This window comes from Falco peregrinus, chromosome 3, assembly GCF_023634155.1.
Source record: "Falco peregrinus isolate bFalPer1 chromosome 3, bFalPer1.pri, whole genome shotgun sequence".
NCBI lineage: Eukaryota > Metazoa > Chordata > Aves > Falconiformes > Falconidae > Falco > Falco peregrinus.
The window spans coordinates 29,548,962-29,564,412 of record NC_073723.1 but is presented as its reverse complement, the minus strand read 5'-3'; the positions used below and the strand labels follow the sequence as shown (position 1 = coordinate 29,564,412).

Genomic DNA, 15,451 nt, shown 5'->3' with positions numbered 1-15,451 from the left:
TCAAAATGACATCTGTGATCACAGTAGTTTCCCCATCTTTCTACCATAAGCACAGAGAACAAAGGAAAAGGGTACCGAAAATTTGCGTGTAGCTTCAATTTAATTTTCTAGCTGATAATGTCAAGATACTGCCATGAGAATGAAGTTTAAACAATCAGAAGGAAAATGTTCTTTTATCTTAGAGGAACTTCAAGGGAGATGAGAAATTGCTGAAGACTTTCTGTCCAAAAAACATTACTAGGTACTAGAGAGAGGGGGGGTGTGTATATGTGTGTGTGAGAGAGAGAGAGAAGGCTCGCACAGGTCGTCAGTAGCTTGTGAAGCACACAGAGAATAACTTTGTGCGTACAGAGAGGCCTAGGCATCTATGCTGGCGGGGTGGGGGGTGAGGTTCCCAGACCCAGAAATGCTTTGAAATAGCTGTGAGCTGAGACTTGAGCAGAAAGTCCTGAGATAAGGAAAGCCTGGTGACTAGTATTATGTGGGATGTTTTTCCCCTCTCTCAATAGAATTCACAAAATACTTGAAACTCCAGTAAAGGAGAGACACTTTCCATTCCTCTCTGAGAGAAAAGAACAGCTGAAAAGTAATCTAAAGAGCGGCAGGAAATTGTCCCCCAGCAGCTGACCCTATCTTTATCTTAATCAGGCTGTTGATCTGCTACTGATTCTTTTGATTTGCTGTTTTAATTCAGAAAGGGAATTTTTTTGCTAATCCACACTTAGGTGTTTTCAGCTCCTGGAGTCATCATTCAGCCCTTTAGCATTATTGCCTCACAAATGGCCCAATTCTATTTGTTTTTATTATGTCTGGTTTCTCTACACTCTCTTTTATCGATCCAGATTTCCTCACTCCATCCTTTTGCTGGTGGGTTGTTGTTTTATTGATTTGGGGTTTTTTGGTCCCTTTCTGCTTACCCTAGAAGCTTCTGCTGTCAGACTTCAGTAGCAAATTCGGGATCCAATTCCCTGTGATGAGTGCAGGAGCTGCTGTAGCTCCCCAGGAACCAAGAAGCATGGGTGGTGCTCTGTCTGGGAAAAATCTCCTGCATTTACACAAGGAGAATAGGAGTTGCCTCGAACCCTGCCTGTACAGTGTGTAGTTGCCATACTGAGCTAAATATCCACAAGCTTCCTTGGTAATCCTTTAGTCAGCTGTTACTGTCATGACTTGAGGCACCACTAGCTCTCTCTTAAGCCTGGCAGCATGGAGCAACACCTTATTATGCAAATCTTGGCATCTCTTTGATTAATACTTTGGAACTGTTATAAAATTGAGCTTTAAATACCTCTTCTGCTTAACTTTGAGAAGCGTTGCTGTTAAAAGCAGTGAGTTGTAGTAGCAAATCTGGCATTTAAATTGCATATTAGTGGCAATCATTCATCAGCACCAAAATGTGTGCAAGTCTATTAATAATCCCTGATGGGATAACATTCCCCCGGTACAATTTAGAAGTTTTATGCATGCAAAAACATGGCTAGATTCTTTTCTCCCTTCAGAAGGTGCAAGAACCAACAGTTCAAGTTCTAACTTACTTGAAACTATAGTTATTCAGGTGAGAAGAAGGAAGTTCATAATCTTCTGGTGATGTTCTTCCAGTCTCTGTGTAACCAGCAAGAAAAATGTATCGGATGAAAAAAAATAATTTCTTAAATTCCCCTGAGGTTATATCTAGGTTTGACTATAACAACATGCTGAGCTCTGTGGATAGTAAATGCTCCCTTTTATAAAGAACATTTTGCAAAGCTGTAACAGGAAAATACATATATTTGTGGTAGACTTATGGGTGTGTGGGTATGGCAGCTTTACAGTAAAAAGTCATAGATCCACCACTAGAAAATGCCAAAATAAACTCTGCGCTCTGAAGTGGCACTGTAAATGTCAGCCTTTAGCATACCCAGATCTGCTACTGAATGCAATACAGACACATTGCCCTGTAATGAGTTTTACTGCTTTGAAAAAGTGCAGTTTTAGTTATACTCACCTGACTCTTGTTTCACAGAAGATACTTGATCTTATGCAGAAGAATTCAAGAGATTTGGAGAGAAGCTTTCATCTAAATGTTCTCATGCTTAAATACTCCTAGGGTTAATATTTTTGTGCACAAATGCCAACCATTCTGACATTGTCACAAAAGGAATTCCAACCTGCCTGTAGACGCACCTTAGGTTCTTCTGAAGTTAATAATAGTAGTGAACATATCTCAAAGGATGCTAAATTGGACATATCTTGCACACTTCACTTTTCAGAAAATCTGTTCCATGTATATCACCCAGCAATGTGCTACTAGCAATGTACCAAACTGTTTTTTGTGGATAATTAAAGATCCATGGGGATCGATGAGGAAACGTTTTTCTCTCTCTCACATTTGATTTCTGAATTTCTGTAGGCTTCCAGGCACATTGTTATCAAAGAACTAGAGACCCATATGATAATAGACAGAGGAGGTGCTAGCTTCATTATGTCTGTTTAAATGTCCACTGAGAGAGCAAGGAAGGGAAACAGAGTCAGCTCTTGAAGACCGTGGAGGTCCTGTAAGTTAGAGAAAATGTTATGGGAAGAAAGGATGAGAAAAGAGCAGCTGGGCTATATTGTGGAGAGAAGGGAACCAACAAACAATAAAGCGTTGTCAAAAGTATGTGCTAGGAAAGATGGGTCAGAAGGAGGTAACAGAAAGCACAAGAAGATGAATTCTTTGTTATACCCATTAAATTGCATGAAGACTATCCAAATATTGCTTTCTGGGTGTAGATGTTATGGTTACTCGGTAGTTGCTTGTAAGTGGAAGGTGCAGCCCAGCAGCAACTACGACAGAAATACACAAGAGATGATCCCCAAATCAAATTGTCAGTCACACTTTGACCTCTCCCGTACTGGGGATTATAGTTCGTGCCTTCAGGGCCGGAAGAACTGTAGCTCTGGTAATTTTTATGACTATCATATAGTCTCATTGTATCAACAGAGTGACAAGTAGCCAGATGAAAAGCAGAAAAAGAGGGATGGAAGGATGCTGCAGGCAGGAAGAAAAAGTATTGTAAAATCTAAAATACTTTTAAAACCCATGATAGTTTTTGATTTTTCCTATTAGACTGTCAAATTGCATGATGTGTTTTCAGACTAGCCTTGTGGAGCCGTGAAAATACTCTCCCCATGTCTCCTGCTTTTTCTTTCGTTATTTTTCTAAGTGTTGTGGTATCAGGAGAGAGAGACAGTCTTCTGCTGCTGACCCACAGCAACATTTCATAGTAGAAGCAGCAGCTGGGGAGGAGGAAGTGCAGCCTGTTGGCCTGAGAGATCAGTTGTCAGCCATAGAGAAGCCTCTTCATGCTTGTAGCGCCCCGTCTGCCCTACGCGACATGTCATTTCCCACTGAATTTAATTTCATTGAAATCTTTTATATGTTAGGAAATCTAGTTTTTATTGTAGTTTTAAATCTCTAAGATTAGCATTACATAAACATAAAGTAAAATATGTTAAGTCTTAGGATATATTTTGTCAATCCAAACAGTAATTTTTGCGGAGTACTATGAGACCAAAAGCTAACGGCAAGAGATCTTGAAGCACTTCTGCGTTGTAACAGTCGCCACTGGGCAGACAGCTGCCAAATGTCTTGCAATTAATCTGATGCTTACTGGCTTTCATATCCCTTTCCTTTCAGAACCAATGCCCTGAGGCAGAGGAGTTGGTCTTCAGCCATTTTGTGATCTGTAATGACACACAAGAGACACTGCGGTTTGGCCAGGTGGATACGGATGAAAATATTTTGCTGGCTAGTCTCCACAGTCACCAGTACAGCTGGCGCTCTCACAAGTCCCCGCAGGTATGTCAGAAACAACCCTTCGAATACAGCAGTTGCTGAAGCTTACTGGTGGTTTTATGTGTTGATTCGTTGGTTTTCTGTATGGTCTCAACCATCTCTAATGCTCCAGTTCCTTCAGGAGTCACACACTGAGGCTGCATCAGAGAGAGAAGGTAAACAAAGACTGAGGAAAGCCAGAAGTGTTTAGAAGTTACTTGAGGGTAGAACTGGATGTGCACGACCGCTTTTTGTAAAACTGAGCGGTTGTGGAAACTGAAGCTTCTGAAAAAAAGCAAAAGAAGATCGCTTGCCAGGTTTTTATAACTAAGTGATCGGTGTCTGTTTTCTGTGATGTACATTGGAGGTTTGGGGAATTTTTTTTAATGAATTGTTTTTACCAGAAGCATCTGTTCACTGAAATTGTTTGCAGAACAGGGTCAAACTGGACAAGTCTCTCAACTCAGCATGTGCTTGCATTAGAAAAGATTTGAAATTGTCAGAAGCACCCCACTTATGTAGTTTAAATAATGCAGTTTCTGTTCTTGGGTGTTTTTTTAAGGATAAACACTGAAACTGAAATAAAATGTTTTAAAATTATCAACAGGAAATATTTCAATGAAACCATGTTGTTGGCTGTCTTGAGTGGTGGTGAAAAATGGACTTTTCATCTTGATTCAAGGCAGGGCAAGAATTTATATCTCTTAAAAAAGTGTTTATGAAACAGCAAAGCTTTTTAATTTTCTTTTTAATATATACCCAGCTCCTGCTGAGTGGGAGACTAGAGACCTGTGCCACCCTGCTTGATGTGCAGCAGTGCAGTGCTGAAGAGTTACTGAAATTTTTACAGATCCTGGGAGAAGTGTAGTGGGTAACTCCCCTAGAGCCCTGGAAAATGCCAGCCTTAGCATGTGAGAAAGAGGGTGAAATTTGGATGGTGATTCTAAACAGGAGCTGTGCCCACTTCCACTGCTGACAAGTTTCAAGTTTCACTGGGAAGCAGGGATGGCAAATTTCCTGTGGTTTTAGTTCATATGTCAGTTGGTGGATATGCAAAACTGCTGAGTTGTACGTGAGTGCAGTAGCCTGTGCAGAGCAAATTCAGCCAGAGTAAACAGTTGCAGTTGACACTGAAGTCAAAACTTAAGAGGAAGGCAGGCTAATGAAGGACCATCTCGCCATGGCCACAGACTTGTTATAAATGTGTATGCTGGTGTAATAATTAGAGAATTTGGTGACTTTTAGAGTCACTGGAGCACTGTACATCCCTTGTCGCGTTTTCAGAAAAGATGTATGTTTTCTCATAGAAACCAAACACCTGTGATGCCCTAGCCCACAGGCGAGCAATCCAAATGGGTGATTGTGCTCTGTGCGGTTGGGCAAGTCTCAGATTGTGAGACAGGATCCCTATTCATCAGGTGACAGTAGTTGCATTTGGGTTACAACTGACGTAACTCCTCCAGTTCTGTGAGGGAGAAATAACAACCAAGCTTATAGAAAGCTAACTAAATGCGACCTACATTTCATAACTAATTATCACTGCCTTTTGTAGCAACCACCCAAAAAATCATTTAAACCTTTTCATAAATACATGGAAAAAGAAGGAAAAGTTTAAAGCAATTATATATAAAACCAAAACTAAGTAAGACTTTCCTCTTAATATTTTTCTTTAATGTTTTCAGGTTATTTTTAAAATTATTCTGTTGGGGGGAACGTCTTTTTGACCATCATTCTAGATAGTTCTACTAATGGTGTAGTTCTGATTATGCTGTATTCCTAATAATGGTGTAATTCAGTTAACGGTACAAACTGGAAAGAGTTTTGAAAATGAGGATTATTTCAAGCAAAGCGAAAAATGGAAGAGTTAAAACTGTAGCTTGTTACTGATACCTTTTGTTAGTTGCAGCCAAGCTGCTAAAGACCACCAGCACAACATATGGCATTAGCCATCTGACATCTGGAGAGCTTAAATATTAAAACATTGATCTTTAGCTTGTCCTTTTAGTCACTGACTTAAGCAATGCAAAGCATTCCATTTTCATGGCCACTATGTAAGTTTCTCATTAAATGAAAAATAGAAGTGCAGGATGAAAGGTGGAAAAGTCCAGCAAAAAAACAAAATCACACATTAGGGAGTGGGTGTGGTGACAGTAGGAACTTCAGATTCATTTTTCAGATGTTCATTCTTCATCTGAAAGTTGGTGATGTCAAAGGGTTTCCCCATTCTGTTTCGCTCTGATCAGATTCAGATTCACTGAAGAACTGGACTGATAAACAGTCAGGAGTGTCATGTTGGATTCCCATGTCCCAGGAGATGGCAAAGCGAACAGCTGACTCCTCTTGACTCAACCACGTTGCTGGCCAGCAGGCTTTTCTAGTAGAGGGGCGATACCTCCCTTGTCCCAGCCCTTGAAATAATTTCAAGAACACTTCTGGTCTTTTAACATTTTTCAACAGCCATCTCTTGCTGGGAAATTTAGACTAAAAAATAGCACTGAGGTAATTTCACCGAAAATATATGGAAGCACAGTCTTTCCACACACTGTTGAGACAGAAGCAAGTTTTCTTTATAAAGGTCCGAGAATCTTGGTATCTATATAAACTTTGTTGATTTAGTTAATGCTAAATACAAATCACTGTAAATTTAGCGTGTTTCAGAATGGCAGTTCAGCTGAACAGTGTAAACAGCACAATCCTTCATCATTTTAGATCATATGAAATAGATTTGTTTAAATATTATTACAAATGTTGTCATGTACATTTTGTCAATGATTAATAAAATCCTTGAAATTAAAACGACGACTCAGTTAAGAGATCAGGTTGTCCCTGTTATGCTGTGGCACTTTTCTAATTGTTTCCATGCAAAACTATCTAACAGCTTGTTATCCAAAGGTCAGAATAATGCCCAAGCATGGACAAACCCTCTGAGTGTCATATTCATGGAATGCTAGATGACTTCATAGTTATGAAATTATTTCATTTCTCATGATAATTCCCAACTTGCCAAGTTAGTGAATTTTAAGAACTCTGAGAGCAGATTGTAAGATAAATGTGAAATAATCCATACTTCTGGAGTCAGGGACTTCCCTCCAGGCATTAGTTCATACTTGACTTACTTGACTTACTCTTGGGGATAAAATGAGTTAGGACAAGGTCTTAGATACCACATTCTCTTACTGGGAAAGAAAACCAACTTGCACAACTTTGGCTGGCTCATGTTTCTTGTTACACAGGCACTAAGAGGCAGCGGTTGCCATGAAATACTTTATTTAACCTCTGCAAAATGTTTTTTTAGTATGGCAAGGCAGTTCAGTTAAATGAAAATAAATAGTTTTAAAAGGATTGTATTTCTTTTACATTCACATCAGTAAAATTATCCATTTTTCTTTTGCTAATTTAGCATAGTGAGAGATGCAGTAATTGACCATTTGAATTATTTAACACAACTAAATATATATGCCTAAAATAAGCTGTTTTTGTAGTAGTAGATAGTTACATATGCGTTATTTACATTTAGAATTAATTTCAATATTAACGAAGCTACTCTAGGGTATAATTAAAAATTGTTCAACTTTTTTTATGTTATGAAAACAGCTATAGCACACCAAGGATTTGGATTTATCAACTGTTGATGGTGTCCCTCCAACTGTTTGGCTTAACTTAAAGCTCCTTCCTTCCTTCATTTTTTCCCAGCCCGGATCTTCTACATTACAGGGAACCTAACCTTTCCCTTTTAACTTTCACTCTGATTCCTGCAAGTCTCGCTAGTTTGGCTAGTATTTCAGTAATAAGTCTGAGGTCTGATGCTTGCTCTTCTACTCTGCTCCATCCCCCATGTTTTCCTCAGATTTCGTTCAATTTTGACCTTCCTTAGGTATAAGACACCCCCAACTATATAGTCCCTTTCAGAGTTGGGGTAGGTTCAAAACTGATGATGTTTGAGGCTTTAAGCAATTCGAGCAAAAGTTGCCAGACCTCGTGAGTTCCTTTTGCACATTTTAATGAAAGTTAAGGGTCTGTTAGATATCGTTACAAGGCAAGAGAAGCTACATCACTCCTGTGCTCTACAGACTGTGCTCTGCTCCTGGCTCCTACGTTATTATTGGATTCAGTCAGTCTGCACTCCTTATCTTGATCTTCAAGTTCTTTGTGGGATGGGCCCCAGTTATGTCAGAAGTCATGTTTGTCTCCAAGACAGCTGTGTTTTTTAGAAGAGCTGGAGCATACGATACGTAGGGTGAAACTCTGAAGTTAAAAGAGATCAGATCTTCCTAGCAATTTACTCAGTTAAGGAATTCTTTCTTGCAAGACAGTAGGCAGTCGGAGGGTCCCACTAGGGATCACAGCAAATGTAAAAACCAGCTATTCATGTAAGAGTCCCCTGAATTTATTTTGCAGAGGTTGTTTGCTTGCGAATAAACAGCAAAAATATTTTATGACATGCTAGTTATTACTAGCAATTTTCCCCACACTCAAATTTCAGCAGTGTCTTCTCAAGAAGCAAATAATAACGGATTTAAATTCATTAATTTCCTTTCTGTGCAAAAAAATAATGTTGCAGAGGGGAAGTCCGCATTTGAAATACCATCTCCCAAACCTTTCTCCAGTCTTCTCCTGGGGTTATGATAACAGTCCATTTTCACTTTTCACTGTCCTTAACTTGAAGCAGCAGGTGTAGTGTGTAAAAATCAGTTCCTGTGTTGATTTGGGCAATGACTTCAATGAGAATGTGGCTGAGTTACTGGTTATAACCTGAAACAGCTCTGTGCCACTTTTTTGCTACTTATATAGATTTTGAGGGAAAAGATCTCTATCATTTGTTTTTCTGTTCTCCTCGACATACACTTACAAATTCTTGAATAGATATTAGTAGTGGTTAGTATATTAGTAATATTTTCACTGGAACCCATTTAAAGTTTTTCTTCTCTTATTTTGAATAGTGTGCCTGCAAAGCACAACTTCTGCTAGAATTTTATAAACATAATTCTTCAAGGCAGTTGTAGATTTGGAAATAAATATAAGTAAGAACCTCCTCATTCTCCTACAAAAAAAAAAAGGCTGAAGCCAAATTTTCATTTATGTTGCGTCTGCAGCAGGATCATAATTCATTATTATTTATTTTCAAGTTACCACTCTTTCAGGTATTGGGTTATATAAAATGTAAGATGATATACAGTACTCTGTGGGTTCAAACTTAGAAACCGTGACTTGTATGTCAGTTATTACAGGGATATTTTCCTGATTTATTGTTTAGGGATGTTACAGGTTCTCTGCACAACCTTTTGTACTTTATGTAGAATCATAGAATCGTTTAGGTTGGAAAGGACCCTTAAGATCATCAAGTCCACCACTAAACCGTGTCACCAAGCACCACATCTACATGTTTTTTAAACACCTCCAGGGATGATGATTCCACCACCTCCCTGGGCAGCCTGTTCAGGTGCTTGACCCCCCTTTCAGTGAAGAAATTTTTCCTAATACCCAATCTAATACTCCCCTGGCATAGCTTGAGGCTGTTTCCTCTTGTCCTATCTCTTGTTATCTGGGAGAAGAGACCGACCCCTACTTGCTTACAGCCACCTCTCAGGTAGCTGCAGAGAGCAATAAGGTTTCCCTGAATCTCCTTTTCTCCAGGCTCAACAACCCCAGTTCCCTCAGCCGCTCCTCACCTTCCCAGGTCATTTACAGAGCAACATCAGGAAAAAAAAAAAAAAAGGAAAAAGTATGTTATTTTACACTGTTCAGATAGTGATAAATGTATTGCTGCTTTTCTTTGGGGTCCTGCATTAAAAATCAATGGTTATATTATATGTAATTGACTTTCTAAGTAATATCTGGGGCGGATAGGGATTGATATTATTGTTGAATCACATGAACCTTCATAATTTGGCTGCTGTTCCTGAACCAAAAGACTTCTTTTCCACAGTATGTAATGTAAAGCCAACTTGTTCCTGCGAGGTTCAGGCCTGCTTTGCAGGTTGTATTGAGGCTTGCAACGTGTCCAGGAGCCCACAAGCGTCAGTTTGTCTGCCGAGTGTGAACTTTTTTCTACTAACCAGCATAGGGGTGATAGAAATTGCTTTCTCCCATGCTCTGTACTGGCCTTCTTTCTTACAAGGACTGATGGCATAGAACTGGTCAGATCTCTCATGTCCTATGAGTAAATGAAGCCAAACTGAAATTCAAACTCTTCTGATGGCTGCTGCAGCTGGTAATTTGCAGAATAAACATTTCATTTGCTGTTTCCTCAAATACTAATTGGTTTTATTGTTGTAAGTCCTAATCCTGGTCAAGGGCCACCTTGTATCCTGAAAACACAACGAAAAAATACGTATCATTCTTCTCCTTTAATTTTGTAATTAAAAATTCATTTAGCTTCAAGTCTTAGAATTAAGGTCCCATCTCCATGTCATTGTTTCTTCCATGCTGCTGCATCATCACAGCTTTTTATTTTACTATTTTGTACAACTGCTGCCACGCCATCAACCAGGTCCTCACTTGATTTCTCACAGTCTCACAGAGTTGAGACTAATAACCCTTATTCTTCAAAAAGTGTTTTCCCATTCCACTTAGAAGACAGATACGATGTAACTACAGTGAATCCAAGTTAATTTCAGTGGATCTGCAACCAAAGTAGAAATCAAATTTGAATCACTAAGCATTCTGAGGGCACAAGCTTTAAATTACTTACACAGCTGGAAAATGCTGCCTTTTCTGGACAGGCTCCCTTCTTAGTCTCATTTTTAATCCTCCATTTTAATCTTCATGCCTTGTCATATGACACTTAGCTTTATTTACTCAGATTGTATCCTTCACTCGCACGTCTAGCTGAAAACCTAAGTAAAATTTCAGGAGTGAATAGAAACATTCTGAGAAGAGGCATGATAACCAATACAGCTTTTCTAGCCATTCGCTCCATTAGGAGCACCTTCATCTTAGTCTGCCTCCCTGAAGGCAATTTCTTTCCCTCCCAAAAAGAGAAATTCATAATGGCTCAGAATTACAAATCCAAACCTCGGCCAAGTCTAGTCAAAACAAAAAAATCTGTTATCTGTTGATATGTTTCTGTAACAGAAAATGCAGAAATCAAGTGGTTGCATGAGTGCCGATCTTCTCATATACAATAGATAGTCTGTTTTAAATTCTAAGCTATAAATTGCCACTTATCACTGGATTATATTTGTTAGAATGCTTTTAAAGTCCATTGAATATTTTTGTATCTTTTTGCAATGACTTTTCTTTTCTCCTGATATATGTACCATACTTCGCTATGCTTGTTGAACTTTTTTTAAGCAGACTGTTTAATAAGTATTTAGGATTTACTTAAAGTTTGATAAATGAAAGGGAGTTACATGGCAATTACTGTGAATCTGCAGTATTAGGTCAGTTTTATAACATCAGAGCTCTGCCTTGTTGAGTATCTGACGCCATCTATTATGACATCTTCTGCTGAAATAACACTAACAGTTGATTACTCAATTTTCTAAAATTACTTCAATTTTTATTTCCTGCCATGTATCTCTGTATCACTTAGTGTCATTTACTAATTGCTTCTAGCTTTATTCCAGAAATCTCACATTTAAATAACTGATTCACCCAGAGATTCCTTTGCATTTTTATGGAATGCAGTTTCTTGGCTCATGGCTCAAAAGTAAATGTGCACAGTACCCAATTCTTATATTGTTATGTCATTAATACATATATATTAGATATCTTTAACTGATGAGGGCTGTTCCTTTGTACGTAGCATTTACTAATATACAAATACTATGTTTATAAAATAAGAAATTTCCAATATATGATAATAGCTTTTTTTTATTTTTCTTTCTGAAGCATGAAATTAAATGCAGACTAATCACAGTGCTACAAAGAAAATTAGTAAGGCAGCATTTGGCAGCTAATGACTGCTCAGGGAAAGCTGACCGTGTGTTCCTTGGGAACATTCTAACTCGTGAGCAAAGCTGTTTATACAGGGTGGGAGACATCCTAATATTGGAGCTACATACAATTCCTAATCATCAATTATGGCAGTTCTATGACATCTGTCTTTGGAGTACACCGTATTTTGTGTGCCTTCTAGCTGAAACTAACCACTTAGTACCTTTTCTCATTATTCGGCTGTCATTTCCAGCTACCAAACTCCAAAGTAAACAGTTTTCTTGTTTCTCTTGCTTTTCATATGTGATGAGATTTATTCCCAGCTGCCTCTGTAAGAACCTGAACTGATTCCAGCCACTGCAACTGGAAATTTTTGTTTTGTTTTGTTTTTCATTTTCTGTAACTAATACTTAAGAATCAAAGAGGCATGTTTGTTTATGAGTTTGAATGTCCTAGTGCACAGCTTCCCTCAACATATTCTTGAATATAAAGCTGTGCCCACGCATATGCGTATCCAGATACATGCCCATGTTCACACTGGCACTTATTAGCCTTTGTGCTTCCAGCTTAAAACTAATTTGAATCTGAATGCAACAGTCATCACTCTTGCAAATTCAAAAGCCACCCACTGAATGGATGTTATTGTTCTGTGTGTAACTTGTGCTGAGGATACCACAAATTGCAAACAGGCTACTGAGTTGTAATATCTTTGAAAGTTGTTGCTGTGGTTGGTTCTTAAAACAATGAAAAAACCCAACGTCCAGCCCTTCACTAAGTCCAACTGACCAGACCCATGGCCAGTGCTATCTCTTTCTGGAAACAAATCATGGGAGAACATAATATTTACAGGTTTCAATTTTTTTCTAGGGTAAATAATCAAACTTTGGGCCTGATCCTGTTCTCAATTACTTAAATTAATTAATGACAGATGTCCAAAATCAGAGTGAAATTCAACCCTCAAGAAAGAATTCCCACAAGGCCTTTATATAACTGTTTTAAAGGACTTAAGTGATGCTTAGGCTCTGTGCTGGCCCTCTGCAAAGAATAAATTTTACCCAGAATGCTTATTGCTTTGATCCCTTATATATAACTCACATCCTTAAGTTTGCACAGCCACAAAAGATCTATACAGAGCTAAATAGCCAGATCTTCAGCTGGCGTAAATTTATGTAACTTCATTGACCTACATGGAACAGTACCAATTTTCACTACTCTGGCTTAAAGAATCTCCATGGGATAGAGGTAAGTGCGTATGGTGGGTAAATGGATGAAAGGCTCTTCAAATGATGAAAGACTGTATTGCTCTGGAAGTGATTTAAGTTAAACTGGAAAAAAGCCACTCCTTTTCCGGAATAAATCACACAGGGAGTATAATTATGCAGTTAAATTTCTTCTCATGCAGTCAAGCTTGAACTTGCCACCACATTTGTGTAAGAAATGAAATGTTTCCCATCTCTCAGCAATACGCTAAGTTCTGCATTTAACACACATATGTATGTGACCTATGCAAGTATACCTACAAATAGATTTGCATCCTTCTTTATTTTGAAGGGAAGGATATTTGTAATTTTCTGTCTTTTTCTGATGGCCAAAAATCTGGCCTGGACCTGCATTCCATATCACCTTGCTGGTAATAAAGAGGGTGGATTTCTAGAACTATTTCAAGGGCAGTAAAATCTCTTATTTCCTGTTTTATGCTCTCTAGTCTACCTACCCTTTTTTTTCTGAACAGTTGTGTGCTGCGTTTTTATCATCCTAAATACACTGTTAAAGCAGGTAATTTATAGAAATGCATGATGCATAGCCATCTTATGGTATTGTTGATTCTTCTGCTTGTATCTGAAGTCACAGAATCACAGAATGAGGGGATCATTCAGGGAACTGGTGCGCTTAGCATTGCTGACTTCTAAACCCAAGCATATTTCACTGCCATGGGAATTCATATCCTACTGCAAGGCTGTTTTTTCCCAGTTATGTATTGAAGTAGTAATTGCTTTCTTTCCAGCTGTTACACATCTGTATTGAAGGCTGGGGAAACTGGCGGTGGTCTGAACCATTCGGTGTGGACAATACAGGGACTTTTATTCGTACCATTCAGTACAAGGGCTGGACAGCATCACTTATAATCAAGGTTCAGCAGCTCAGTGGAGTGCAAAAGCAAGTAAGTATTTGATCCAGTTTTCAAAAAATAACATGAGTAGTTTAAACTTATCTATTCATGAATTAGCTACTTTACTAGTTGTTCTCTCCATCTGAGCGCAAAAAAAACAAGTATAACAGTTTTCTGGGGTCATTTTCAGGAGTTTTTACAACTCTCTTCTTCACTTTGGTATGGATCTCAGCATTTAAAAGCTCAATTGCCACCACATATTTTACATGTTCTAGTAAACATCCCTTTGTGTGGTTTCCAGTCTGAGTGCTTGTTACACACTCTCTTGCCCATTTTAAGCTCTTGAGAAGCAGAATTCTATTTTATTTTTTTAAGAAACTGTTCATATCTTATTCTGGGTTGTAATTCAGGCCTTTGTATTGTTAAAAGAGAAAGAAGGTATGACCAAATTAACATTTGAAAATGGGCTGCTGTGCAGTACTTTTTCCCATCCTATCTTTGTCAAGAGATCTGTAATAATACTGCAGTCATTCTGCCTGCATTGGCAGAAGCCAGAGCATGTGGTGGACGTAACATGTTCAGTTCATGGATATGGCAGAGCACCTTATGTTGTGCAACAGGAATATAGCTAATCAGCCAAAAACAGTGCTTGGTGTCACTGAAAGCCCTGCTGAGATTTTGCTTGGTAGGTTGTAGTTATGGTGTGCGCCCTTGTTAATGAAAAGGAAATGAAGATGGTTGTAGCAGGGATACGTGTGGAATGCTGTTCTTTGGTATCGCTTAGAAAAAGTCAGATATATGTTCTATGTTAAAAAATTCACGCATGATGGACAGCAACAACTCTGGGTCTAATTTGGTCATTTTCTAGGTGAGTGCACTTAAATACAGAAATATGGTACAGCCATTTAATGGAATTATAAGCTTTAGAACAGCAAAAATACTGACAGGTCTGGATTACTGGACTGTGATGGGAAAGCAAGGTGAAAGAAACCTTTCTTCTGAAGTACATCGCTGTGTCTGCTCAGAAAGGGCTCAGCTTTCAGAGACTATAACAGTACTCTTAAAATCCAAACCAAAGCTATGTCAGCGGTGGGCAGTACTGCTGAGTTCAGTGGGAACAAGAGTGGATATTTTACATGTTTCTTTCAAGCCCGGATACTGCCTTAGCAATATTTCAAGTGTTTGAATGCCTAGGTTTCTATAAAATTGCACATACATTTGGCCAATAAAAATAATGTTTTACCATTCACTGCCTTCAGCAGTGCTTGGGAAAACCTGAAATAGGAAGATTATTCTTTTACAGGTTTTCACTCTGTAATTCAATTTTGACCTTTCTTTTTCACAATTGTTTATATATGAGCTGCATATTTTTGTATGTTTTAGATCCTAATCTGTGGAAGACAGACAGTCTGTAGTTACCTTTCCGAAAGTATTGAACTGAAAGTGGTTCAGCACTACATTAGTCAGGATGGACAGGCCGTTGTTAAAGAACACATCAACTGCCTTGCAGCCAAGCAGAAGTTGCCTTCATATGTCCTAGAAAACAACGAGCTGACCGAGCTGAGTGTGAAAGCTACAGGAGATGAAGACTGGTCCCAGGACGTCTGTCTAAGTTCTAAACATACAGAACACAGCACTGTCATTCAGGTATGACTAAAAATAGCTAT

General features: G+C 38.6%; 1 protein-coding gene across 6 annotated transcripts in view; it reads left to right on the top strand.

The window, feature by feature from the left end:
* VPS13B (vacuolar protein sorting 13 homolog B) overlaps positions 1–15,451 on the top strand; it is a 478,583-nt gene that overhangs the window by 426,642 nt on the left and 36,490 nt on the right. For all 6 annotated transcript variants that reach the window (XM_055800741.1, XM_055800742.1, XM_055800739.1 and 3 more), the window contains 3 exons: positions 3,659–3,820; positions 13,680–13,835; positions 15,168–15,431. In XM_055800741.1, coding sequence (XP_055656716.1) covers positions 3,659–3,820; positions 13,680–13,835; positions 15,168–15,431 — 582 coding nt within the window. The remainder of the gene's footprint in view (positions 1–3,658; positions 3,821–13,679; positions 13,836–15,167; positions 15,432–15,451) is intronic.